Source organism: Equus caballus, chromosome 3, assembly GCF_041296265.1.
Source record: "Equus caballus isolate H_3958 breed thoroughbred chromosome 3, TB-T2T, whole genome shotgun sequence".
Classification (NCBI taxonomy): Eukaryota; Metazoa; Chordata; class Mammalia; order Perissodactyla; family Equidae; genus Equus; species Equus caballus.
The window spans coordinates 23,323,908-23,349,979 of NC_091686.1; the positions used below are offsets into that span (position 1 = coordinate 23,323,908).

At 41.5% G+C, this 26,072-nt stretch overlaps 2 protein-coding genes across 6 annotated transcripts in view; one reads left to right on the forward strand and one right to left on the reverse strand.

The window, feature by feature from the left end:
* Positions 1–1,025: 1,025 nt before the first annotated feature.
* LOC100054938 (ATP-dependent RNA helicase DDX19B) lies at positions 1,026–24,565 on the reverse strand. Of its 5 annotated transcripts, XM_070262041.1 has the most exons (13): positions 20,409–20,603; positions 16,478–16,524; positions 14,099–14,147; positions 12,880–12,933; positions 12,008–12,143; positions 11,592–11,684; positions 8,338–8,440; positions 7,654–7,768; positions 5,790–5,967; positions 5,196–5,433; positions 4,488–4,650; positions 3,839–4,030; positions 1,026–3,405 (listed from the first exon to the last, which is right to left on the reverse strand). In XM_070262041.1, exons 6-13 carry the CDS (start codon positions 11,651–11,653, stop codon positions 3,344–3,346), a joined length of 1,113 nt encoding a protein of 370 aa, XP_070118142.1. In that variant the 5' UTR covers positions 11,654–11,684; positions 12,008–12,143; positions 12,880–12,933; positions 14,099–14,147; positions 16,478–16,524; positions 20,409–20,603; the 3' UTR covers positions 1,026–3,343. The 5 variants fall into 5 exon arrangements, with proteins under 5 accessions (XP_070118142.1, XP_003364679.1, XP_001501014.1 ...); XM_003364631.5 differs by lacking the exons at positions 16,478–16,524; positions 20,409–20,603 and adding an exon at positions 24,380–24,565; XM_001500964.6 differs by lacking the exons at positions 16,478–16,524; positions 20,409–20,603 and adding an exon at positions 21,900–22,112.
* Positions 22,115–26,072, forward strand: part of AARS1 (alanyl-tRNA synthetase 1) — a 28,228-nt gene continuing 24,270 nt past the window's right edge. Inside the window, exon 1 of the mRNA XM_023637313.2 lies at positions 22,115–22,435. The gene's annotated coding sequence lies outside the window, so the exon portion shown is untranslated. The remainder of the gene's footprint in view (positions 22,436–26,072) is intronic.

The following is a 26,072-nucleotide window of genomic DNA, read 5'->3' on the forward strand; positions in this document are numbered from 1 at the left end:
CAAGTAGGTGTAAAAACCTACCCTTCTTCCTCTGTAATATCCCTTCAGTCCATTTCTTTGGTGTCCTCAGTACAACCAATGACATCCTGGTACTTGCTATGTGATGGGACTGATGCAATAATAATCTTCTAACCAGTTTCTCAGATGCCAGCCTTTTTCAGCTTTAATATATCCTGTACACCTCTTCTAGACCAATCCCCATCCCCCCCAAAAATCCAATTTCATCACTTCCTGTGATTTAAGCATCTATGACAATTTACTACTAAATCCAAATCCTGTTCAAACAATCAAATCTTCATTTTCTCCCTGACAAGTCTTTCTCTGCCCATGTGGCCAGGTTGCTCTCCTCACTACTCATGTGCTGTCTTTATCCTAGTGAAGTTGCTTTAGTCTTAATATTCCCTGCCCCTGGCTAGGGCACTCTTCTTGTCACTTGGAATCCCACTTTTCTCTAATAAGCAAACTCCACTCCTTCATGAAATCTTTAACCTCAGAAAACTTTCTGAAGACCAGTGACACTCTGAAGTAGCCTTCATGTTAAATAATAAACAAGAGCTGAAACAACACAGGAAGAAGACTTATTTCCAAGCCCTATTTTTATTCCTTTCCCAAGACTAGAAAAATAGAATGTAAAGACTTTGTAATTGTTGGCATCTACCTTCTTTCTGATTAGTAAGCCAGCATCCTCTGGTTTACCAGCAGGAATAAAAGGAATGTGAGGAGCCCTCTGGCAACTGACTAGGGCCCTTGGCGTATGGAGACATCCCAACTGCTCATGTTGGAGCAGTGTCAACTCTGAAATGGAATAGTAGTATCAGGTGATGACTAGCCTATGGAATAATACGTGAATCTTCACTTATGTATGATTACTAATACCAACAACCAAAAACATGCTGCTGTTTTCTTCTTATACTCATAATGATGTCTTAGTAACATGAACCCTTCATAAGTTCAATTAACATCAATAAAGAGTACATCAACAATTGATTAGTTATGCATACAGCCAATGAATGACACTCAAAAAAACCCCAATAAAATCTGTTTTTTATGGATAATGAACATATCTACAATCTTCCATTGGACCAAAATCTCCTTTTCTCAAGTGAGTTTCTCTGTTCTAGGGCACACTTTATCATTCCATACATAGGAACTTACTAAAAACAGTAAAAGAAGCTCTGGGGACTGATGCTTACCAAAAGGCTCAATACATTTTTACATCACTGATGTCTCAAGACAGCACAGGGTCCCAGAGGCAGCTGTGGATCATTGAGCCCTGGCAACCAAGCACTGGCAGGAATGAATATGGACTGTGAAGGAATATGGACTGCAGTAACACTGGGGTGACATTCCAGAGCCATCCATAGCAGTGAGTCTTACCTTTTTAAAAGACACTCTTGGAAGTCTCTCCCCAGGAAAATGCATTTAAACTCAAAATACTACATATACTTCATAGCCTCCCATGAAACCCATCCATTCTTAGGGGTCCAAGACCCCAGATAAGAACTGTTGATCTGGATTTCTACCAGATACCCATTTACTCCTCCTATTGACGAGTCTGAAGCACATCCCTTCTCATTTTCCTGCTCAGATTTACAGCTACTCAGTAGATAGGTTATATATGTTGTGAGAAGGTATGGTGTAGTCAGGCTGCAGCCTTGTGAGTAGTCTATACTCCTTTAATTATTGCCTTTGTTTTTAGTTATTTCAGGGTTGGTCCACAGGACTTTCAGGGAGGGGAGGCATTAAATTTTTTTCTTCTTATAAGACTCCCAAGGTAGGTCGGAAGCATAGAGAAGACTACACAGTCAAGTGCCCAGAGGGGAATGTGGCAGGATTGGCAGTCGGTTGGTCTCTCTGCAGGATCTGTAATGTCAGAGAAAGGAAATCACCTGGAGGCTGGCATTGGCCCCTTCCGTTCCCAAGAGACAGATCCAGCCCTAAAACAGAAACGCCTACAAGGAAGGTCTGGGACTGGAATAGTTCTCATCACAGAAAATCCCTCTTCCAGGCCTGGTCCTAGGTAAAGTGGCCACTCTGTATCAAGGTCAAAGAGCTGAAGAGGACTCCTTTTGCCTGGGGTTTCATATTGCTCTTGCAACTTGGCTTCATCTCATTTTTGCTCCGTCACTCTGGGTACCAATGGCTTTGGGCAGGTATAAGGAAGTGTCCATTCCTATCATTTGCTCTGACTGTCCTACACACAGACACCAAGTAAGGATGGAGCAAAGGCCTTGGCAATCACTCTTGCCTTCAATAGATGAATGGCTGTAGTCCATCTAGTCCCTTAGTTGCACCTGTTTGTATTCCAAGCACTGAAAAACTTGCTCTGACAAAACTTGCCTTCTGGGATCTGGAGACAAAGCAAGGAGTTGTGACTACTGCTGGTCACTTCTGGAGCTGCCTTGAGGGTGACCATTAGAGACTTGAAACCACAATTTTCACTGAGGATCCAAACTTCAGATCACCTTTTATTTGCTTGTGGCTACTAAGGGGTCAAGGCAATGTTAGGGATGTAAAAAAATGCTGCAAGTGCCTATGAGATCAGGTTTTGTGGCAAGCTAGGGCCACCACTAATTCTCCATGATGACTTCTCCACAGGACTTGCTCAAGCACAAGCAAGGGACACACCAGTAATCAGCTGTGCACTATACACCGATTGCACCTAATGAGAAGAACAGATCACAGTCCTGCAACACAAACCTGCATACATCAAAGGTCCCAGTTGGCATTTTGGTCCAAGCTTAGCAAATCCCTTCCTGCTGTGAGATCAGGACAGAGGGGGCTAACAACACTCAGATGAGTGGTCACACCCCAAATCCAAAGCAGCAGCTTACAGGCCTCTGCTGCCTCACACCATACTCCAAACACAACAGCTGGCTTACATACCTATCCTACTTGGGGCCTCTCTCTCTCTGTGTTCTCTCCTTACCTCTATTCTGTCACTTCCACAAGGGCTGGAGGCTGGCCCAAACACTCCTGGCCAGAGAACAGGCAAGGGCTGACACAAAGGATCCTGAGCAAGTGATTTAGCCACATTATCTAGATTAGTGTAATGATGGGGAAAACACTGGCCAAGAAAAAAAAAAAAAGACGGAATTTCCAAAAGGTAAATTTCTGTGTATTCACACCTAATCTTCAGAAGTCGTGTAAACAATTTTTTTCTACCTTCCCCCATCATTTGCACAATTTTTGTCAAGTCCAAACGTAATTTAAAATGAGGTAGGTAGTTTCTCTCCACTCGTGCCTTCGTCTTTGTGGTGACTGTCGAGGCCTGTGTCAGGAAAGCACTAGTCTCCCGTGCGGGGGAGTGCCCAGGGCAGGCACCAGTGACTGCTGGAGCTTCTCAGTTGGCTATTTTCTCAATTTCATCCAAATCATCTGTGTCCAGTCTTTCTATTTTCTTATCTGGGGGGACAAAAGAGAATTCAAAGAGAGATCAACATGGGGCTACCATGGAGAGACACTTAGGAAAGGGACAGCACAGCAGGGAGAGAAGAAACTCACAGGTGTCTGCCCCACCTAGGGACGTGCCCTGCCTCTGGCCACAGCCATCCTTCATTTAACTCCAGAGGCTTCCGGTGCCTGAGCAAGGGACACTGATGGCACAGTCAGAGCCCAGGCTGCTCAGCTGGCCAAGGGGCAACTGTCATTCGAGTCCCTGAGCCCTGACCTCTCCAGGTGTGCTCTTTGAGAATGTCCATGGTGAAGGAAAGGAGGGGAATGTGGATAGGGACACAGGCCTCTCTCAGGGCCACAGGAAAACCCACCCTTCCCCCTGCCCCTTGGACTTGCCCCTGTAAGGACAGGGCCCCGGCAGGAGACACTCCCAGGGACTCACTAAAATGCTCCTGGATCCTGTTCAGGATGTTCATGCTGTGCTTGCTGTCGACCATGTTCACCGCCAGGCCCCTCTTGCCAAAGCGGCCAGTGCGCCCAATCCGGTGCAGGTAGGTCTCGTTGTCCGGGTTCCCGTCCTTGTCCACAGGAAGGTCAAAATTGATGACGACAGACACCTGTTCAACATCAATACCTGTGTGAAGGAGAGTTGCAGAGGAGTAAGCACAGGAGACAAAATCATTGTCGCCCAGAGTCAAGCCATGTATACCAACTCTGGGTGGGAGGAGGGCTCTGGGAGGGGCCAGCTCCGGGATTTGGGAACAAGGCAGAACCCAGAGGAAAGAAAGAGAACTCTGGCAGGACCTAACCAAATTATGCAATCAGTAAGAGAGCCTCTGCTAGATAAGGATCTGGAGAGGGTGCCCCAAGAGGAGCAGGCGCCCTTCTAAACCAGGCAGATGCCTGTTTCCTTCCACCACGTCAGGACTCCTGGCTTCTGTGAAAGTTCTTATCTGCTGAGGGAGTCCAGTGTCTCCCAGAAAAGAATGTCACCCCTCACCCGTTCTCCCCCAAACCATCTGAGCTTCCCATATCCAAGGGTTTCTCCTGCTACCCGGAGCCTGGCAGACCAGGACACGTTCTCTGCTCACCACGGGCACACACGTTGGTGGTCACCAGAACCTTCTCTTTGCCCTCTCGGAAGCGCTCAATCACTGCAGCCCTCTGCTCCACCATCATTTCACCACTCAGCAGGGCCACCTGGTGGCCTTCTTTTGAGAGCTCTGCTGCCAGCCAACTAGCTGTTTTGCGGGTCTAGAGTGAAAAGAATTGTTTTAAATGAAGCTACTTGTAAAAGAAAAAAAAAGAAGATACCTGCGAAAAAGAGGCTTGTTGCCATTAAAATACATGAAAGTCCTGCTGAGTTCAGTCAGCAGGTTACCAATTTCTCAAACAGAATTTTAGCCACATTATTTTTTTTGGACAAATTACTTAAATGATCTTAGTGTTCACCTAGGAAGAGTGTAGTTTGAGCCAAAGGTCTTCATTCCTAAATAGTCTATATTCTTAATGTTTTAAAATTATTTCATTGGATGTTATCTGGAGTTTTCCAAGTTATCTCTAAGAAGTGGGTTCAGAGAAGGTTCAGTTCTTCAGTCTTGCCTTTATAACTCATTACAATCTGAGGAGCATATGCCCTGGGGCAGGTGGAGGTGATTCATCATTTTCTTTATCGTCACACAGAGGGAACCTGGTCCTCCTTGGAGTTAAGGGGGAGCTGGCTGACAGGGAGGGGATAGGGCAACACTCTCCAGGGGAGCTCCTCTCCCAGCAGGCCTGCAGCTGCTGCTGCTACTCACATGGCAGAAGATCATGGCTTGAGCAATGGTGATGGCCCCGTAGAGGTTACACAAGGCCTGGAATTTCTCATCTCTGTTATTGCAAAGGACGTAATACTGCTTGATGGTGTCCAGCGTCTCCTCCTCACGCTTCAGTTTGATAATGTTAGGATCTGGGACCACTTTCTGGGCAAATTTCCACACAGAGTCTTCAAAAGTGGCAGAGAAAAGCAGCATCTGGCAGTTTCTGGGCAGCATCCTGCAAGGGAATGCTGGATGACCCCGAGTGTTCACTGGAAGGAACTGAAGCACAGCCTCCTTAGGCTTGGATGGTCTATATCCCCAGGAAGGGGGCAAATGGGAGGAGGAGAATTACAGGGAGGAGGCAGGAGCAGACATAGCACAGGGGCAGGGGTAGTGTTAAAGTCCTTGAGTCTCCTTCCTCAACCCAGCTGGAAGTATGATGGTCAGTGCTGACATGGAAATGGCCCATCAAACAAATGATTCTGGAAGTTGTAAAGAAGCTGGTAGGGGCAAGAAGAGGAATTTGCAGTAAAAGGAGAAGATATTGCAGATCAGGAGGCCGAGAACTTCCTCCTGCCTCAGTGTTCCTACCTCTGGATGCGGATGCTCTGATCTTGGTGGCCCTGAGTAGCTATCATCACGTCAGCCTCATCCAGAACGAACACTTTGATCTTCTTGGGGTCAATGAACTTGAGCTTGGAGCACCAGTCCAGAACGGTCCCAGGGGTTCCAATGACAATGTGCTCACTGACCTTTTGACCTCTTTCCACTGTGGAGACAAGATGTTTTCCATGGGTATCCCCATGGCAAAGCCAGATTTCCTCTCTGAAAAATTCTAAAGCTATGATGTATTTTAATGCAATTGTTTTGTTGTTTGCATTAATATTTTAAGGAAAGGTTAGGATATCACTACAGTCTTTAATGGACAAACACAAAAAAACATAATGCTGAAAAGATATAGTAAGGATATAAACAATGAGAAGATGAAAACCTCTTCAGCGTATTCTTTTTCATAATCTTTAATCATCCAATTCTCTTTTAAGGATCTGTTATTTTTATTTCTTCTCTTTCAAGATCATTCCCCCAGACCAGGATTGCATTTCCTCACAAGTAGACTTTTTCTAAGTTCTCGCTCCAGTGCATTCTCCTCCTCAGCTATCTCAGTATCTACATCACACAAGTCAGCTGCCTTTACGTGACCCCTGCCCAGGTCAGCAAATAGGATTCATTTTGAAAGGTTTTGTCTTCTCAAAGAAACACAGACTGTCTCTCTTCGATAAAGTATTTCCCAAGACTAGGTCTGGCCGACCATGACATGTTCTTGGCCCTGTGCAGTCTGAAATTGAGAATTTGGCTTTTAAGTTTGAATTAGATGGTACCTATTGATTCAATTTTTAGTCCTTAATTACAACCTTGACCAGACACACACAAGTCCCCTCTGGTCACAGCCAAAGTTTTGCCCAAATGTGAATTTGAGTCAATTCAAAGCTAACAAATGCTGCTTCTTACTTAACAAACCAATGATTACCCCTCACAAAAAAATTATTCAAAATCCTCTGCCATTCTAATGCAAATCCAAATTATAATATTTTAAATGTCTTATGATCATTTTCCATTAAGTTTTATTATTTACTTTTTTCTTCAGAACTCCAAGTTGGCATTAGGACATTGTGCGCAGAGTGGATTTCTGCAAGTCATAAAGTCACAGGTTTATGTTAAAGATCCACAGAACTTAACCAAACTTCCAACAAATTTTAAATATCGTTAGTTTGTTGTAAAACAAATGAAAGTAGAAAAGATGAATAGAGAAAAAAGAATAATAAAAATAAGCTCCCAGAGTTAATCGCCATGACCATTCTAGAACATTTTTGTTCTTCTAATGACATTAAAAAGAAATTAGACAACTAAAGAAATCCAGAATTTGGAACATTTTATAAGCAACTAGTCTAGTCTGTTCAAAAAGTCAAATGTAATGAGGTGGGGGAGAATGTAAGGAGACTCTTCCAGATTAAAAAAAAGCTTAAGAGATACAACCAAATGCAGTGCATACACATGACTCAATTTTGGTTCAAAAACAAAACAGCCATAAAGATACACTTTGGGGACAACTGGGGAAAAATGAAAATGGAGTAAATGTTAGTTATTAGAGAATCTGTTAATTTTTTTCGTTATGATAGGGTATTGTGGGTATGCTGAAGAATGTCCTTCCTATGAAATGCATGGTAAAGTATTTAGGAATAAAGAGCCACAGTGTCTGAAATTTACTTTGAAATGGTTCACCAAAAATACACAAATGCATACGGATAAAGCAAATATGGCAAAATGTTAAGTTTGCAAATCTAAATGGGGGGGCACACATGTTCACTGTATTATTTCAACTGCATATGTTTTGAAATTTTTCAGAATAGAAAGAAGTTACCAGCTTAATGAATTCGGATCACATACTCATACTCACATTTATTGCCTCGAACAGCATAAGCTAGCTTCAGTTCAGGGTAAAATTTGCCCATCTGCTCAATCACTTTTCCCGTTTGAAGGGCGAGCTCATAAGTTGGGGAGAGGCAAAGACACTGGAAGAGAAAAGGGTGCAGAGTGAGAATTCAAGACAATAGCTCTTTTTTAATGGAGAATTACCGTTAAGATTCAGTTATTCCCCCAGCTGAGGCTGAAGGAAAGAGTATAGAAAGTGCACACCATTTGATTCTTTAAGTTGCAGAGTCATAAGCTAGAATTCTTAGAGGTCAGCACTCTGGCTAGGTGAAGACACTTGAAAACAGCCATTGGCCATTGGATTACCAAAACCCACGTGTGAGCAAGGACCTGAAATTCTAATTGGAGATTAGCTTCCTTTTCACTTAAAAGTTCTCTGAACTTTCTAATGGATTATATAGTTGTATGAAGGAGGTTTTTCTTGCAAGTAAAGGAGCCAACTATATCAGCAGTATCCCAGAACTGGCAAACTATGGAAAGGGGAGCAGTATTTTTGTTGTTACTAGAAGATCAGCCGTGTTGTTTGTGCTCAACTTAAGGGTTTCTAGTTTATGTAAAGAGTAATACATAGCTTGGCTTTTAATCCATCAAATGGCATTTCCCTTCTAGCTACGCATTAGCAGAAAAGCCAAATTCACCAAGCCCTTACCTGGGGATATCTATTTGCAGGTTCCACTTGGCTGAGCATGGCCAAGACAAAGGCAGCTGTTTTGCCAGTACCAGACTGAGACTGGGCAATTAAGTTCTGTGGGCTGCACAAGAAAACAAACTGTTTAGGAGCTTAGATCTTAAGTATCCTTTCAGTGAATAAAAATTAAGAATAAAGCTTAATTAAAGAATGAGCATTCAAAATTAATTTACAGAAGGCATCCTTGGATTGTGTAGCAGAGTTACATATGCTCGCTTCACAAATACAGAGCAGACAGAGAGATTTTATGGTAGGATTTGAAGCCCTCCTTATCTTTTATCTATTCTCAACACAGTAGCCAGTGATTCTTTTAAAATGTGAGTCAGCTCATGGCACTCCTCTGTTTAAAAACCTAATCACTCCTGATTTCATTCAGAGTAAAAGTTAAAATCCTTATAATACCCTACAAGGTCTCATCTGATCTGGCTCCCCATTATCTCTCTGCTCTCATTGGCTACTACCCTCTCCCTTATTCACTTCACTCCACCACAGCCGTTCCAGTGCTGCTCTGAAAACATGCCAGCCATGCTCTCATCCTAGGGCATGTGCCCCAGCTGTACTTTGCCTGGGACAGTTGTCCCCAAATGACAACATGTCAACTCTCTCCTCTCCTTCAAGTTTTTGCTCAGATATCATCTACTTGATGAGATCTTAGCCTAACCAGTTGATTTAAAATTGCAACCTGCAGGCCCAGTGGCATAGTAGTTAAGTTCGTGCATCCCGCTTCGGAGGCCCAGGGTTCATGGGTTCAGATCCCAGGTGCACACCTACACACAACTCATCAAGCCATGCTGTGGCGGCATCCCACATACACAATAGAGGAAGATTGGCACAGATGTTAGCTCAGGGCCAATCTTCCTCACAAGATAAATAAATAAATAAAAAATAAATAAAATTGCAACCTACTTTGAAATGCCTTAAAAAACAAGATGTACTGGTGGATACATATGTGATAAAGTATAGTAAAATGTTAGGTGGTGGGCATATGAATGTTCACTATAAAATCCTTTCAATGGTGCTGGATGTTTGAAAATGTTCATAATAAAATGATGGGGGTAAAATTGCAATCATGTCCTTGGTATTCCCAATCTCTCCTATCATGCTCCATTTATTTTTCTCCTTAGTGCTTATCACCTTTTTATTTATTTATTTATTTTTTTGAGGAAGATTAGCCCTGAGCTAACTGCTGCCAATCCTCCTCTTTTTGCTGAGGAAGACTGGCCCTGAGCTAACATCCGTGCCCATCTTCCTCTACTTTATATGTGGGACGCCTACCACAGCATGGCTTGCCAAGTGGTGCCATGTCTGCACCTGGGATCCAAACTGGCGAACCCTGGGCCGCCGAAGCGGAACGTGAGAATTTAACTGCTGCACCACCAGGCAGGCCTCTATCACTTTTTTAAAAAACAACTTTATTGAGATATAATTCATATACTATATAATTCATCCATTTAGAATGTCCAAGTCAATATTTTTTGTATATTACATTATTAATTTTTAGAAAGTGTGCTAAGAGATACAATGTAAAATTTGCCATTTTTAAAGTGTACAATTCAGTGGCATTAATTACATTTACAATAAACCATTTTTTAACATAATATATACTTTATTTATTTTTAATAAAAACAAATTGTGCGCTAAACTAGAATGTAAGCCCTGTGGGGGCAGGAAATTTTGTTTTTTTGCAGGGGAAGATTTGCCCTATGCTAACATGTATGCCAACGTCTTCCTCCATTTTCTTCCCCTCACAAAGCCCCAGTACATAGTTATGGATAGCTGTAAGTTCTTCTTGTTCTTCTGTGTGAGCCACTGCTAGAGCATGGCTACTGACGGACGAGTGGTATAGTTCCGTGCCTGGGAACCGAACCCCAGCTGCTGAAGCAGAGCATGCTGAACTTTAACCACTAGGCCATCAGGGCTGGCTCATGGAGTTTTGTCTGCTCTGTTCACTAATGTATCCAAGTGCCTAGAACAGTATCTGTCACAAATCAGGGACTCAGTGAATATACATTAACAAAGTAAAGATACTAGATAATTCTCTCAAGTCTCTTCTAACATTAACAGTCCAAAAATGAGCATCTACGAAAGCATCAAGATCCATAAATACAAACGACTAACATGAAATAATCTAATAAATATTCCATTTAGTCACCTTTAAGTATGATTAAAGTGCCAAGTAAAAAAAAAAGACATTCATCTTGAAAAAAAGTCACTATTATAACACAGAGCAAAGAAAACTTTAAGAAAATACAGACCTAAAATATCCATTTTCAGACAAATAGGAAAAGGAGTTTCAGGATTTAAGATTATATGTGGGGCCAGCCCGGTGACGCAGTGGTTAAGTGCACACGTTCTGCTTCGGCAGCCCGGGGTTCGCTGGTTCAGATCTCGGGTGTGGACATGGCACCACTTGGCAAGCCATGCTGTGGTAGGCGTCCCACATATAGAGTAGAGGAAGATGGGCACGGATGTTAGCTCAGGGCCAGTCTTCCTCAGCAAAATGAGGAGGATTGGCAGCAGTTAGCTCAGGGCTAATCTTCCTCAAAAAAAAAGAAAGATTATATGCAATATAATTTTATAAAATCATATATAATGTAGGGATCACTTTTTATAAAAAGTTCCTGGTGCTCTAGACTCCTGTTACTCAAAATGTGGTCTGACACCAGCAGCATCAGCATCACCTGGAAGCTTATTAGAAATGGTGAACCTCAGTCCCTGCCTCAGACCTATAAAATCAGAATCTGCATTTTAATAAATTCCTATGAGATTCCTATGTCTGTGGAAGTGTGGGAAGCACTACACCAGAAAACAGCCTTAATAACTGTACTATTCTGGCCTCCCAGAACACTGTTTGGTTTTTGCCTACTGTATTTGATACAATAAATTGTATATATCCACGTAATGAAATCATGCTGTATATGAATGACAAATATATACTTACCAACATAGAAAGATGATCATATAATTAAGTTAAGCACTTAAACATTTTATATGGTTCCATTTTAAAAAAAAGTATACATAAGTAAGTTTACACAGAAAAAAGTCTACAAGTCTCCACTCCAAATATTAATAGTGTAGAGGGGAGGGTGATTACAAATGATTTCTTTTTCTTATTTTTCATTGTTTTCCAACTTTTCTAAAATGAGCATGTGTTACTAGTATAGTTTGGAAAATGGCAAATTAAGAATGGGATAGAGTTGTGTCAGGACACCTACGGCTCAGCAAGCATCAAAGGCAGTGCGTTCTCCTGTATCTTGGATGGACGGTTGAAGCCCATGGCATAGACTCCCTGGAGAAGCTGTGGTTTCCTAGAAAAACAGTTAAAGATCAAAGTCACAGTCTCTTTGGTTGAGGAAAAAAAACAAATATCTGGGGGATTTTTTTCATTTTTAGTGCTCTTATACCAATCTAAAACTAACAATACTTAAATTGTGCTACACTTAGCACAGCATGTGAGTGCAGCTTTTTCAGATTGCCTGGGAATTTTACTTAATAACTCAACACAGCTAAATTCTTAGATTAAACTTGTGTTAGCTAAAAATGCTTTGCTGTGATGAAAAAATATATAAAACAGTCCTAGGATTTCTATCTAAACGCAAAGAGAAGAGTCAGAAAGTAAACTAATACTCACAGCCGAAGCTCCTCAAAGGACTTCACTGAGTAGAGGGGGGAGTTTGGATCCCGTTGGAGCACTTCCACTTGGTTTGTGTTATCAACAAGGTTGCTTCTGATCAGCTTGTTGAGTAAGGACTGGGCAGCTCTGTCCTCTGTGCAGAAAAAGAGAGCACAATTTTTAAAAGTCCATGAAATCCACCATGAGCTCATATGAATTCAATTGCCATGGGTATTTAAAGCAATAACATGTATTTGTACTGGGACTTCTAATTCAAGGTATATCATAGTTTTGATTTATAAATATAATTAATTAAAATAGTTTGTTTTATTAAAGGGAAAGTTATAATACTCGTTCCATTTGAGCCTCATATTTTCCTCCAGAACTCTATTCCTAATCTTCCTTTCCTGAGGTTATCTATTCCTCCTATCTAGACCCAGATATTTATTCTCAAATTGGCACTCAATATAAACTCAACATAAATATAAAATTATTAGCTTAACACATCACAACAATGAAAAAAACAGAAATTAACAAAGTCTGTATCTTGATTTCATATAAGCTGTTTGCATCTTGTTATTCATGTTAAATGTGTCAAAGTATCATTAAATTTAATTTTATTAGACAATGGGGATGCAAATTAAAATTTCCTTTATACTGCCCTGTACAAGATAATCATTCAGAGAATATTTCCCGCTGCTTCTGAAGTTCATCAGTTGTTTAAAGTAAAATTTCTCCAAAATGTAAACAATTAGAATTCCTGCACCAATGACTACATTAAACTTTTATGAGCACTATGCCTCCCGTCAAAGTGAAGCTAAGTAGGGTGTAAAAATAACAATTCATTCTCTTAGACTGTAGACCCTCATGTATAACTAAGGCTGCGTTACCTTTCTCTTCTTCATCTGTCTTCTCTGCATTAGCACTGGTCTTGACAACAGCACCTTTATCAGACACAAAGTGGCTGTCATTCAAAATCACATCCCATACCCAACAGGTGAGACAATTCAAATTCTATGAGACACTAGAAATGTAAAGGCCTGGGGAGCAAAAGAATAAATGAGGAAACCAAGCCACAGATAAAAAATTTTATTGTTCCTATAAAAAAAAAGTATGAAACACTGTTGCTTATATTTCAGTTCTTTCCTATTCCATGTCCTCTCACTGTACCTCAAAAACTAATGTTAATTTCCCTCATAGCATGAATATTTCTCAAATGTTATAGAAAGATGATTACAGCAGTCAATGATCAGAGACCACCCGAATGCTCAACAGAGGAATATCTGTGCAAAGCATATTTCATCAATAGATCAACACAATAATGCCATTTAGAGTCTATATATATAAACTGTTGATTAATAGAAACATACATTCAAACAATATTGTAGTTATGTAAAAATATACAGAAAAAGATTGTAAGTGAATTCAGAGTGAGGTAAATGTTACAGTTTTCCCCCTATATTAAGTACATCAACAAAAATTTAATAGAAATCTTAGAATTTTTTTTTATTGTTTAGTTTTTGAGGAAGATTAGCCCTGACCTAACATCTACTGCCAATCCTCCTCTTTTTGCTGAGGAAGACTGGCCCTGAGCTAAGCTCCATGCCCATCTTCCTCTGCCTATTATGTGGGACGCCTACCACAGCATGGCTTGACAAGAGGTGCCATGTCCGCATCCGGGATCAGAACTGGTGAACCCCGAGCCGCCAAAGCAGAATGTGCGAACTTAACTGCTACACCACCGGGCTGGCCCCTAGTAATCTTAGATTTTTGTAGATGTGATTTCAGAATGATTACAGTAGGTTAACTCTCAGGTTGCTCATACTTTATCTCATCTCGAATTGAGGTGTATTTTAAAACAATCTTTGGCAGTATATTCTTACGGTTAGTAATAAATTTAATAATTTATAAGCCAATTAGGCATCCTCATGCTTATATTAAGCACAGTACAAAACAAAACAATTCAGTTTGTTGATTCCCAAATTAAATGACTGCCAGCATCTCCCAGCCCTTCCTGGCACATATATAACTTTTTCCAGACAGTTGTTACATCAAAACACCTTCTAAAGGAGATCACATTTGTTTTAAAACTAGCTTTTAGTTACTCACCGTTGGCATCTGGTTTGGTTTTCTCTTCCTTCAGATGCAAGTTGCTCAACTAAATGGAGAATATGGGGGGAAGTGTCAGGAAAATCACTTAAAAGATTTTGAATCAACAGAGGCTCCCCAATGAAGCTGGGGGAGAAATGAACACTATCAAGACCTATTCATTAGATCTCTTCATTAGGTTGTACTGCTGGGCTCCTTTTGTTTACTAAATGTTTGAGTGAGAATAAACAAAATATCCCATAAATACAGCAGTAGAAAAAGTTGGTTATACAACAGCTCAAAATCCACACTTCCTAATTACAATCCCTAGAGAGAAGAATAATTTGTGAGTTTGCTTAATGCCCTGATTACAAAGACTCTGTACACTACCATTTGAGTTCTCGTTCTCTTTCCAAACAAGAGGAAATTTAAAGAGATTGGAAAATGCAGTCATACTTCAGACCAAGTACAATGAGGTGGGAGGACAGCAATGAAAAACATCTGTAGGTAGGAATCAATTATGTTGTAGGATATTATGTTTGAGCCACAGGACCACAGCATGCCGGTATGCAGCCTCACATTCAGGTTGCCTTGTGCTGGATGTTTGATATTTTACATTGGGAACAACCTGCAGCATCGTGGCACACTGTGTAATCAAAATACCCAACAGGCTGAAGTAGGAATAGAAAGGAAGGGACAGAGGAAAGAGACATTTCACAGAAAGAGTTATTAGGACCTTAATCAAACACTGTAGATCAGAGATATCCTGGCAGGACTTATCTCCCCTATTAGAATGAAAATACCTTTTTATTTGTCAATTATACCTCAATAAAGCTGAAAAAAAAGAAAATACCTTAAAGACAGGGGATATTTTTATTTTTAATTGACCTTTGGATCTAGCACAAAGCAAGTGCTCTAATCATAAATTTTTTTTTCTCCACCAAGCCCCGGTACATAGTTATATATCCTAATTGTATGTCCTTCTAGTTCTTCTAAGCCACAGCATTACTTGATGAGTGGTGTGTAGGTCTGTGCCCAGGATCCAAACCGAGGAACCCCGGGCCGCTGAAGCAGAGCACACAAACTTAACCACTATGCCATCGGGCCGGCCCCTAATCATAAAACATTAAGTAGGGCTTAAGACATCATCTAGTCAAACGTAAAAGAATGAAAATCACCACAGTCAAATGGCTATTTCTTAAAGGACTATCTATACAGGTACTTCATGTCTTGAGGTCCATTTCTGTCTTTCCTCTAAGTCCAAGAAGGGAGAAAGGGGAGGGAAGAATGAAAAAATTGTTTGTTTTAATGGGTGGTTAGTTGGGAATGGAGGAACCTCACTTCTATTTATGGAAACTAAAAAGGAAGTTTCTGGTGTCTGCTTTGTTGTTGGGAGGAGGGGGAAGTGGTGGGGAAAGCACTGGAGAGACTGGCAAGAAAGGAAACTAGCAAAAATGGAAATCATCATAAAGCAGTAACAACCCTTCATTAATTCTGAAGGATAGGGAACACGCTAAAAGATAACAAATACGAAACAACCAGCACAGTGCATGATATACAGTAGATGTTCAATATATTTGTCTTCACTAAAGCACTCCTCCTTCACATCCTGCCAATGAACCGAGCTTAAGTCTACTATTCAGGGCTGATTAAAAAAAAGGGAGACAGATTGATTTATTGGCAATATTTACAAGAGTAAGGTTAATAGTACTCACTCCTACGGTGATAACTGCTACCTAAAATAAATGATAGGGCTGAAATATAAATGAGTTAATAAGGTACAAGTGAGTTAGAAATATCCATTACTGTAAAACATTTGAATAGTCAATGATAAAAGGACAAACCATTCTTTTTCTTTTTTGAGGAAGATTAGCCCTGAGCTAACTGCTGCCAATCCTCCTCATTTTGCTGAGGAAGACTGGCCCTGAGCTAACATCCGTGCCCATCTTCCTCTACTCTATATGTGGGACGCCTACCACAGCATGGCGTGCCAAGTGGTGCCATGTCCACACCTGGGATCCAAACCAGGGAACCCTGGACCACCGAAGCAAATGTGTGAACTCAACCGCTGCACCACTGGGACAGCCCCAAACCATTCTTTTGTTCATATATTGTTCAAATTGAAGTTAACAATAAATAAATAGTTACAATAACTAAAATGCAATGTGTAGGAAAAGTTGGTAGCAACAATTAGATGAAACCAATAGATGTAGTATTTTACCATAACAATGCTGGAGAGGTTCCAGTGGAATCTAAAAACATACTTAGCTCGTACTAGGATATAAGGATCCCAAAGCCCATAAGGCAAAGGCAGCAGGACAATGAAGTTTGTATTACTCACTGCAAAGTCAGTGCACTGCACGCTGAAACTTAGGTTGAAAGTGCAATTAGTTTACATACCTTCTTTTGCTCTATTTATTTGGACCAAAAAGCAGGAACCAATTTCTCTTGCAATTTCAGTGGAAACCATTTTGAAATCCAAAAGGCAAAAAAGCAAAAACACTCACATTATAATATCCACATTTTTCAATGCCTTTAATTAATATTTTAGTTTTTAAGATATATCAAATAATTGAAAATGATACAGTTACACATCGCATTTTATTCAAAGTTTTTGAGAAAGGATTCTGAAGACAGAAGGAAGATTTAATGGTAAATGAACTATACTCAATAGAAATTGCCTCAGGCAAAACGATGAAGTACGAGATTAAGAGGCTCACTCATCACAGTTTTGTGTTTTTTTTTTGAGGAAGATTAGCCCTGAGCTAACTCCTGCCAATCCTCCTCTTTTTGCTGAGGAAGACTGGTCCTGAGTTAATATCCATGCCCATCTTCCTCTACTTTATATGTGGGACGCCTACCACGGCATGGCTTGCCAAGCGGTGCCATGTCTACACCCGGGATCCGAACTGGCGAACCCCAGGCCGCTGAAGTGGAACGTGCTCACTTAACTGCTGCGCCACCAGGCCGGCCCCTCATCAGAGTTTTCTAATCCCTTTGCCCCCCTCTAAATTGAAATTTCCAATGGAACAAAGGGGAACAGAGAGGAGCCACTGAGGAATGAGGAAATAAATATAATTAGAATCTAATATTTTCTTATCTAAAATGAATAAGAGATAAAGCTTCATGAATATTTAAAATACAGTAACCTTCCACTGTATATGTCACAGTCACCTACGTCATGCAATGCCTGTGAAGATCCTCAGTGGGAGTTCCACAAGGAAGAGGGTAACAGGCATTTTTACTCAGATGTTCACTTTTAGAATACTGTGATCCATTATAATTTACCCGTGCATGGTTAAGTAGATTCACAAATCTTATCCACATTCAACTAATCCATACAATATGAACAAGTAATTTAAACGATTCCTGCAAAGAAACTTTGAATTATACATAATAACAACATTAACAATAATAGCTGTCTCTTATATAGCACTTATATCGGGCATGTTCATAACTCAATGAGTTAGGTACTATGAGTATCCCCATTTTACAGATGTGGAAACTTAGGCATAGAAAGTTAAGCAATTTGCCCAAGGTCTTATAACTAGTAAGTGAGGGACCCAGAATACAAATCCAAAGCTGTCTGGCTACAAAGTCTGAGGCCTTAACCTCTACACAATAGTGCCTTTCATAGATAATACTAATCTCAGAGAAAATGATAATCTTAAAGATGATACAATGGTGCAGGTGCTTTGGAAAATAGTCTGGCAGTTCCTCAAAACTTAAATACTGAGAGATCTACTATATAATCCAACAATGCCACTTCTAGATATACACCCAAGAGAAGTGAAATACACATCCACATAAAAACTTGTACATGAATGATCATAACAACATTATTCATTATGGCCAAAAAGTAAAAACCATCCAAATGTCCATCAACAGACATTGATGAATGGATAAATAAACTGTGGTATAGCTATACAATGGAATACTATTTGGCAATAATAAGGAACGACATTCTGATTCATGCTGCAACATGGATGAACCTTGAAAACATTATGCTGGGGCTGGCCCCATGGCCTACTGGTCAAGTTTGGCTCACTTCACTCCAGCAGCCTGGAGTTCAGTTCCTGGGTGCAGACCTACACCACTCGGCAGTGGCCATGCTGTAGTGGTGACCCACATACACTTGATCTTAGCCAAAAGGCCAAGAAGGGATGGTGACCCACATACAAAATAGAGGAAGATTAGCACAGATGTCAGCTCAGGGTGAATCTTCCTCAGCACAAAAAAAGAAAAGAAAAGAAAACATTATGTTAAGTGAAAAAAGCCAGACACAAAAGATCACATATTATATGATTCCATTTATACAAAATGTCCAGAATAGGCAAATCTAGAGAGAGAAAGTAGATTAGTGATTGCAAGGAGCTAGGGTGGGAGGTTAGAGAGAAAAAGGGGTAACTGCTGATGGGTACGGGTTTCTTTTTGGGGTGATGAAAATTTTCTAAAATTGATTGTGATGACAATGATCCATACTTCCTCCAACATAAAAAAATTAACAAAATGGATCATACTCATAAATGTAAATTTAAGGCTATAAATCTTCTAGAAGAAAATACAGGTGAAAAGCTTTGTGGCCTCGGGTAAAGTGTATTTCTTAGAACACGAAAAGAACTAATTGTGAAAAAATTGACAAATTAGAATTAATCAAAATTGAAAATGTCTTTTTGAAAAGTACTATGAAGAAAATTAAAAAAGTCAATTTTCAGTCTGAGAGAATATATATGCAATACACCTATCTGATAAAGAACTTGTATCATGAATACATAAAGAGCTCTCCCAACTCAATAATAAGAAAACAATCTGATTTTTAAAACAGGCAAAAGATTTGAAAAGCCACCTCAAAGAAGTTATTTGACGGCAAAGAAACACATGAAAAATTCTCAACATCATTAGTCATTAGGGAAACGTAAATTAAAATCACAATGAGATACCACTATATACCTATAAGAATGGAGAAAAAGGGCTGGCCCAGTGGCATAGTGGTTAAGTTTGCATGCTCCAATTCAGTGGCCTGGGGTTCATAGGTTCAGATCCCACACACAGACCTGCACAATGCTCATCAAGACATACTGTGGCAGCACCCCACACACAAAGTAGAGGAAGACTGGCTCATCAACAATAGTCCTCAAGCAAAAAGAGGAAGATTGGCAACAGATGTTGGCTCAGGGCCAATCTTCCTCACCAAGGGAAAAAAAAAAAAAGCAAAAAAAATTGGCCATGCTGTGCTCATGAGGACATAGAGCACCCAGAGCTCTCATACATTGCTGGTGGGAATACAAAATAGTACAGCCACTTTGAACAACACTTTGGTATATAACTTAAATTTAAACATACACTTAACATATAACCCAGCAAATCCCAAGAGAAATGCAAACCTAAGTCCATACAATAATCTGTATCCTAATATACATAGTTGCTTTATTCATAATTGCCCCAAACTGGAAAATACCCAAATATTGATCAAGAGAAGATTAAGCAAACTGTGGCACATCCATACATGGAATGCTCCTTAGCAATAAAAGGGAACTACAGATCCATATAACAACATGGTTGAATTCCAAATGCCTTAAGCTAAGTAAAAGCCAGATTTTTCAAAAGGCTACACATTGCATGATTCCATTTATATGACATTTTGGAAAAGGTAAAACTATAGTGACAGAAAACAAATCAACAGCTGCCAGAGAAGGGTAGAAGAAGGAAGTGACTGCAAAAAGTTTGACGGAACCTTTTGGGGTGGTGGAAATGTTCTATATGTTGATCGTGGTGGTGGCTGCACAATGCATGCCTTTGTCAAAATTCACAGAACTGTAGCACTAGCAAGGATGAATTTTACTATATATAAATTACACCTCAATAAACTTGACTTAAAAAAATTAAAGGACCAGTACAAGAGGTCCAACATTCAACTAATAAGAGTTCTGGAAAGAGAGAATGAAGAAAAAACAAAGGGGAAGAAATCAACAATGAAATTTGTCAAGAAAATTTCCTGCAACTCAAGGACAAGAGTCTTCCAGATTAAAAGGACCCACCCAGTGCCTTGTAAAATGGATGAAAATAGACCCATCCCAAGACACATCATCATGAATTTTCTGAATACTGGAGACAAACAGAAGATTCTCCAAGCTTAGAAAGGGAAAAACAGGTCATATCAGGAATCAGAATGGTCTCAGACATCTCAACAACAAATACATAAATCTAGAAGGCAATGGAACAATGCCTTTAAAATTTGGCACTAAAATAATTTCCAACCTACGATTCTACACCCAGCCATACTATTATCCAAATAATGGGACAAAATAAGCTAATTTTAGAAACGCAATACCTTAAAAAATATACTTCCTATACACCTCCAGAAAGCTGATGGATGGCTCCACCAAATCCAGAAAGATGAAGAGAGGGGATCCAGAAAAGAGGAGATCCAGTACAAAAGAGGAGCTGGCCTGGTGGTGTAGTAGTTAAGTTCACACACTCTGCTTCTGCGGCCCGGGGTTTGTGGATTCGGATCTCAGGCGCAGACCTACACACCACGCATCAAAGCATGTCATGGCATCCCATATACAAAATAGAGGAAGACTGGCACAGATTTAGCTCAGGGACAATCTGCCTCACAAAAACCAATACAAGAGAAGAGGAGGGAATCCCCAGAATGAAGGCAAAGGGAAATTTGCCCCATTCACCTCAGACCTCCAAAATGAGTTGTGCTCTAAACACAGGGACAACTAGTCCAGTTCGAAGCAGGCTAAGAGATCTGGGAGACATGGAATTGGTAGAATACTTGATGTGTCTGAACATCCTGAGATAAACTTAGACAATTAGCAAAGAGCTTGGGGTTGACTTGGTGATAAGTACAAAGAACACAAAGCAAAAACACAAGGCAATTGTAAATTCCAAGGAAAAAGAAAGCTTTATAGGAAAGTAAAAGTATTCATGAGTTACTAATATAAACATGGAATACTGATCTAACCAAAATTATAATGAAAACATGGGGAATGGGAAGGTGTGCGTTTGTGTTGGGGAAAGGAGGATGGAGGAAAGAGTCAAAATCAATAAATACCTAAAGCAGAAAATTCAAGAAGTAGCAAAACGTACGTTATTCAGGGAACAAGGAGGTCAATATTGTAAATCAGTTTCAAGAGAAATAGTTTTCTCTGGGGAGGTAAAAATTGGTGGGAACCAGTTTTTAAAACTATTTGACTCTTTAAACTATGTGCATATATAAGGTATTTATAAGTTATTAAAATAAGACTAAGTTCTTGTTCTCGAAGAATTCACATAAGTACTACAAAAGTAGGCTCAACGCACCATCAAAACTTAGTGTTTAGGCGAGAGAAATTAATTCTACAGAGTAACATTTAACACATATCCTGCTTCCTGTGTGTCAGGCCGAGAACGAGTTATGCTGATCAGGACAGGATTTACTAACTGTCGGGCCTACTAAATGGATCATTCATCATCACTCAGCAAGCTTAGGAAGCACACATATATCAGTAAGCCATGGTCCCGGAGCCCAAGAAGCTCAGAAACCGGAGGTGAAGAGTGACACCTACAAAGGTGATTACAAGTCCAGGGTGGTGAACTCAGTCTATGGTCAATCCTGATTCCAGGAAGACAGGCAGGTGGCTGGACTCATTTTCGATGGGAGCACTCACCTGCACTTAGATAACCTGGGAGGCCGCTGGGTAAACAAAGCCAGGGCAGGATCCTGGCACCATCCCCATCTGGCCCTGACCCACCTAGAGAGTGTCCTTTCCCAGGGATCTGATCCCCAGTCAGAACTGACCCCCTGATCCTTTAACGGCTGAAACCAACTCACCGACTCAGCCGCCGCTTCCTGTTCATCTACTGCCAGGGCCCACGAGTCGGTGGCCATGGTCACAGGCACGAGTGGGACGCTGGTGCCGGCGGAATCGCTGGCGGGCGCAGTGCGATCGCGGGCTCCCTGGAGTCTCGGCTAGCCCAGCGCCAGCCCCACTGAGGGGGAAGACATTCGCTCCGGCCCGGCGCGGGGGACCGGAAGCGGCGCGCCGCAATGACGTCGGAGCCGCGCCAGTCCGGCAGCCCCTCGCCCCCTTCGGGCTGTTGCTTCGGTCTCCTTCAGATCCTACTCTCACCCCTGGTAGCTCATCCTTTCTTATCCCACGTCCAGAACCGCAGACTGAAGCATGTAGTTACCTTAAAGGCCTAAGCTCCTGTCACCTGGTTCTGCAAAGAGCAAAACCACATTCCCGCCCAGCATAGCGCCATAAAGAAGCTCGAATAGACTGAATACGTATATCGAAACACAAAACCGTTACAGCAAGCCGCAAAACTGGAGACTGAAACAAGCAGATCTTTCTTCTCACTTTGCAGGTTGGTAATTTCAAATGTCCAGGAGTTGGCCAGGGTGTTGAGAATCAGCCCTCTCAAATACCGTTTGGTGTGGCAACACCACTTGCAGGATTTCACCTTGAAAAAATACTCAAGGGAGGTGCTGGGGAAATGCGTTCCAGGTAGAGGATCGGACACAAGAAAGGACAAACAGGTTTGTGCGGCTGAACAGAGTTCCCGTGGGGATTGACTAGAGCAAGGGATGAAAAAGTTGGTAGGAGGTTGATGAAAAGGGCCATGCAGAGCAGCTTAATGAGCAAGTGAGTTCACCCAGGGAACCCCTCCCCATCTGGCATGACTTTTGGAGTCAGCTGTGCCTGGGTTAGGATCCCAGCTATCCCATGTAAGAGTTGTGTGATTGTGTGCTTTTTAAAAGAGAATTTTAAAAAAGGAAAAACATTTTGGGCTTTTAGAAGAGGTAAAATAAAGATTGTGACATTTGCTCTCCCCTAACTAGGATCAAATAAGCTTCTCTGCCCTTGTTCCTTCACTAGAAAGAAGCTGAGCATTTTCCTGCAACCTGAGAAAATGAATCCCCATTTCTCTCACTTTGCCAATGTTCCACTACAATAAATTAATTTGAAGCAATAGTGGGCTCTATGTGAGATTCTACCTGTAAAGTATGAGCGAAAATGTTTGGGAAAGGGTAAAGCAGTTCCTGGCAATCCTTTACTTGCCATGATTCTTCTCCTGCACCCTTTAGGGGGTTAACTTGGGGAAGATTATTTTTGGATCCTACAGGTGAGGATGTGCACAAATAAAAAGGCAAACACAGCCAGGCAAGCCATGACCTACATCATGTCAGAAGCAACCCTGGAATTTTTTTTTTTTTTTTTGGAGGAAGATTAGCCCTGAGCTAACATCCATGCCCATCTTCCTCTATATGTGGGACACCTGCCACAGCACGGCTTGATAAGCGGTGCATAGGTAGTAGCAGTGCGGCCAACCGCACTCAGGGTCCCCAGGATCCAAAACAGAGAACTCCGGCCATCGAACCAGAACACACAAACTTAACCCTACACACCCAGGCAGGCCCCAACCCAGGAAATATTTTGCCAGAGAAATTATACTGATCACAAGGCTAAAGGAGGTGAAGGAAAAAAAAAAATTTTAAGCTTAATTAAAAAATAAGTCATCCAAAGTGCAGGACTTATATAATAGGATCCACTTGTGCAAAAAAAACCAAACTCACATATATGCTTGTACATACTGTAGAAAATGTGTAAGACAGAAAACCGGTAACTGGCTGCTTCTAGTGAGGGGCTCTAAAAGTCTGGGGTGGGAGACTTCCTTTTTGTTATGTACGCTTTATTTTCTGAAATTTCTTTTCCATGTGCATGTCTTCCTTTTAAATGTGTATTTCAGACAAACAAGAAATATAACAAACATCTAGGTGCCCCACCTGAGAGTTTAAGATATAAAATAATTGATTCAGTTGAAGCTCCCTGCACAGCCATTGCTATCCCGAATTTGGAGCTTATCCTTCCCATGAATGCTTTTAGCATGTGTTACTTTGTCTATCAAAAAAAAAAAAACTTAAAAATAAGCATCAGAATTCTAGATTCTCCTAGTCCACCTCCCGCACCTGCGAGAATCCCGCTAGAAAGAATCTGGTTCGCAAAGTGGGGCGTGGAGTGATGAATGAGGGGAATAAGAGCACCTGGATTTGAATTCTGCCTCCTGCATTTACCCCCACGCGGCCTTAGGCAGCCTGCGTCGCCTCGAAATCCGGGTAAGTACCACCTCAGGGCGGTTAGATCCAACGAAGTCACAGGGTGAAGGCCTTCGGCCCTGTGCCTGGCTTATGGCGAAGGCTCCATAAATATCAGCTGTTATTATTCCTGCCCCTGGCCCCAAGGGTGCGGGCGAGGAAGACGTCTAAAGGTGGAAAAAGAGGGTCTCCTCGCTACTCTCAGAGATACTCACGTCGCCAACGGGCAGGGCGAGCGGAAAGCGCCCCAGGGCGCGGCCTCGGATCCGGCCAGCTGGCCCGGCCATCGCCCCTCACCATGGCGGTTCCCTCTGCGAACGGCCACGCACCGCCCCAGCCCCGCCGGCGGAGCCCTGCAAGCCGCGCCGCCAGCCACTCAGCGGAGGGCACGAAGCAGCCTCGGGCATGCGCGCCAGGAACCTGGGGCAAAAAGCCGAGTCTAGGCACCAGCAGGGGGCGCCTCTGTGTGGCTTTTGTCATTTATTGTTGAATGTCGGGTTGCCTGGGTAGACTGGGAACTCCATGAGGGCAAGGCGGTGTCTGCTTTCCTTAATTTTGATCCTCAGAGATGAACTCATAATAGACACTCATTTGGTGAATAAATAGATGAGGAATGCACATCTCTGGGTAGAGCAAACATTTATTTATTGTGAGGAAGATTGAAACAGTAATGTACACCTGAAATTTATACAATGTGATAAAGCAATATGGCCTCAATAAAATAATTTTTTGGGTTTTTTTTGTTGTTGAGGAAGACTGGTCCTGAGCTAACATCAGTGCCATCTCCCTCTATTATAACTGATGCGGATTCAGCGAGCTGAAGGGTCGAAAGAAAGATTTCTTGGACTCTTAAGGTCTGGTGGTAGTGCTCTTTTATTCAGAGAATAGCATGGGGACAGCCTCCACGGGCAGTGAAGAGCTGCAGTGTGTTGAGGGTAGGGCTAAATATATAAGGCATAGGTATGTCAGTTATTTTTTACAAGACAAAAGAAAGATCTTGTAAAAAAGTCGTCAAAATGGAATCAGTGCAGGTGGGGTCTGGTTATTGTGTGGTCATACAACTTTAGATACGAATCAGGTCAGGACATCCTGTACTTCCCTGAGGGTGGTATAGATTGGCATGTAGGGCAGGACACCTTGGGCTTCTCTTCCTGGGGCAGCCTTGATCCACATCAATAAGCACACCAAAGCATGGCTTAATAAGTGGTATATATGTCGTGCCTGGGATCTGAACCAGCCAACCCCGGGCTGCCAAAGTGGAGTACACAAACTTAACCACTATGCTGCTGGGCCAGTCCCAAGCAAATTTTTTTTTTTTTGAGGAAGATTAGCCCTGAGCTATCTGCTGCCAATCCTTCTCTTTTTGCTGAGGAAGACTGGCCCTGAGCTAATATTCATGCCCATCTTCCTCAAAGCAAACTTTTTTTAAAAAATTATTTTATTGAGCAGCCGGGCCAGTGGCCAAGTGGTTAAGGTTCTGTGCACTGTGCTTTGGCAGCTCAGTTCGTGGGTTTAGATTCGGGCCCAGACCTATTCCACTCACCAGCCATGCTGTGGCAGTTTGTCACATACAAAAAAATAAGAGGAAGATTGGCACAGATGTTAACTCAGGGCTAATCTTCCTCAACAAAAAAAAAAAAAAGAAAGAAAAAATTTTATTGAGGTCATATTGCTTTATCACATTGTATAAATTTCAGGTGTACATTACTATGTTTCAGCTTCTGTATAGACTGCATGGTGTTCACCACCAATAATCTAGTTTTTATCCCTCACCACACATATGTGTCCCTTTACTCCTTTTACCCTCCCCCCCTTCTTCCCCTCTGGTAACCAACAATCTGTTCTCTTTATCTATGTGTTTGTTTATCTTCCACATATGAGTGAAATTATACGGTACTGTCTTTCGTC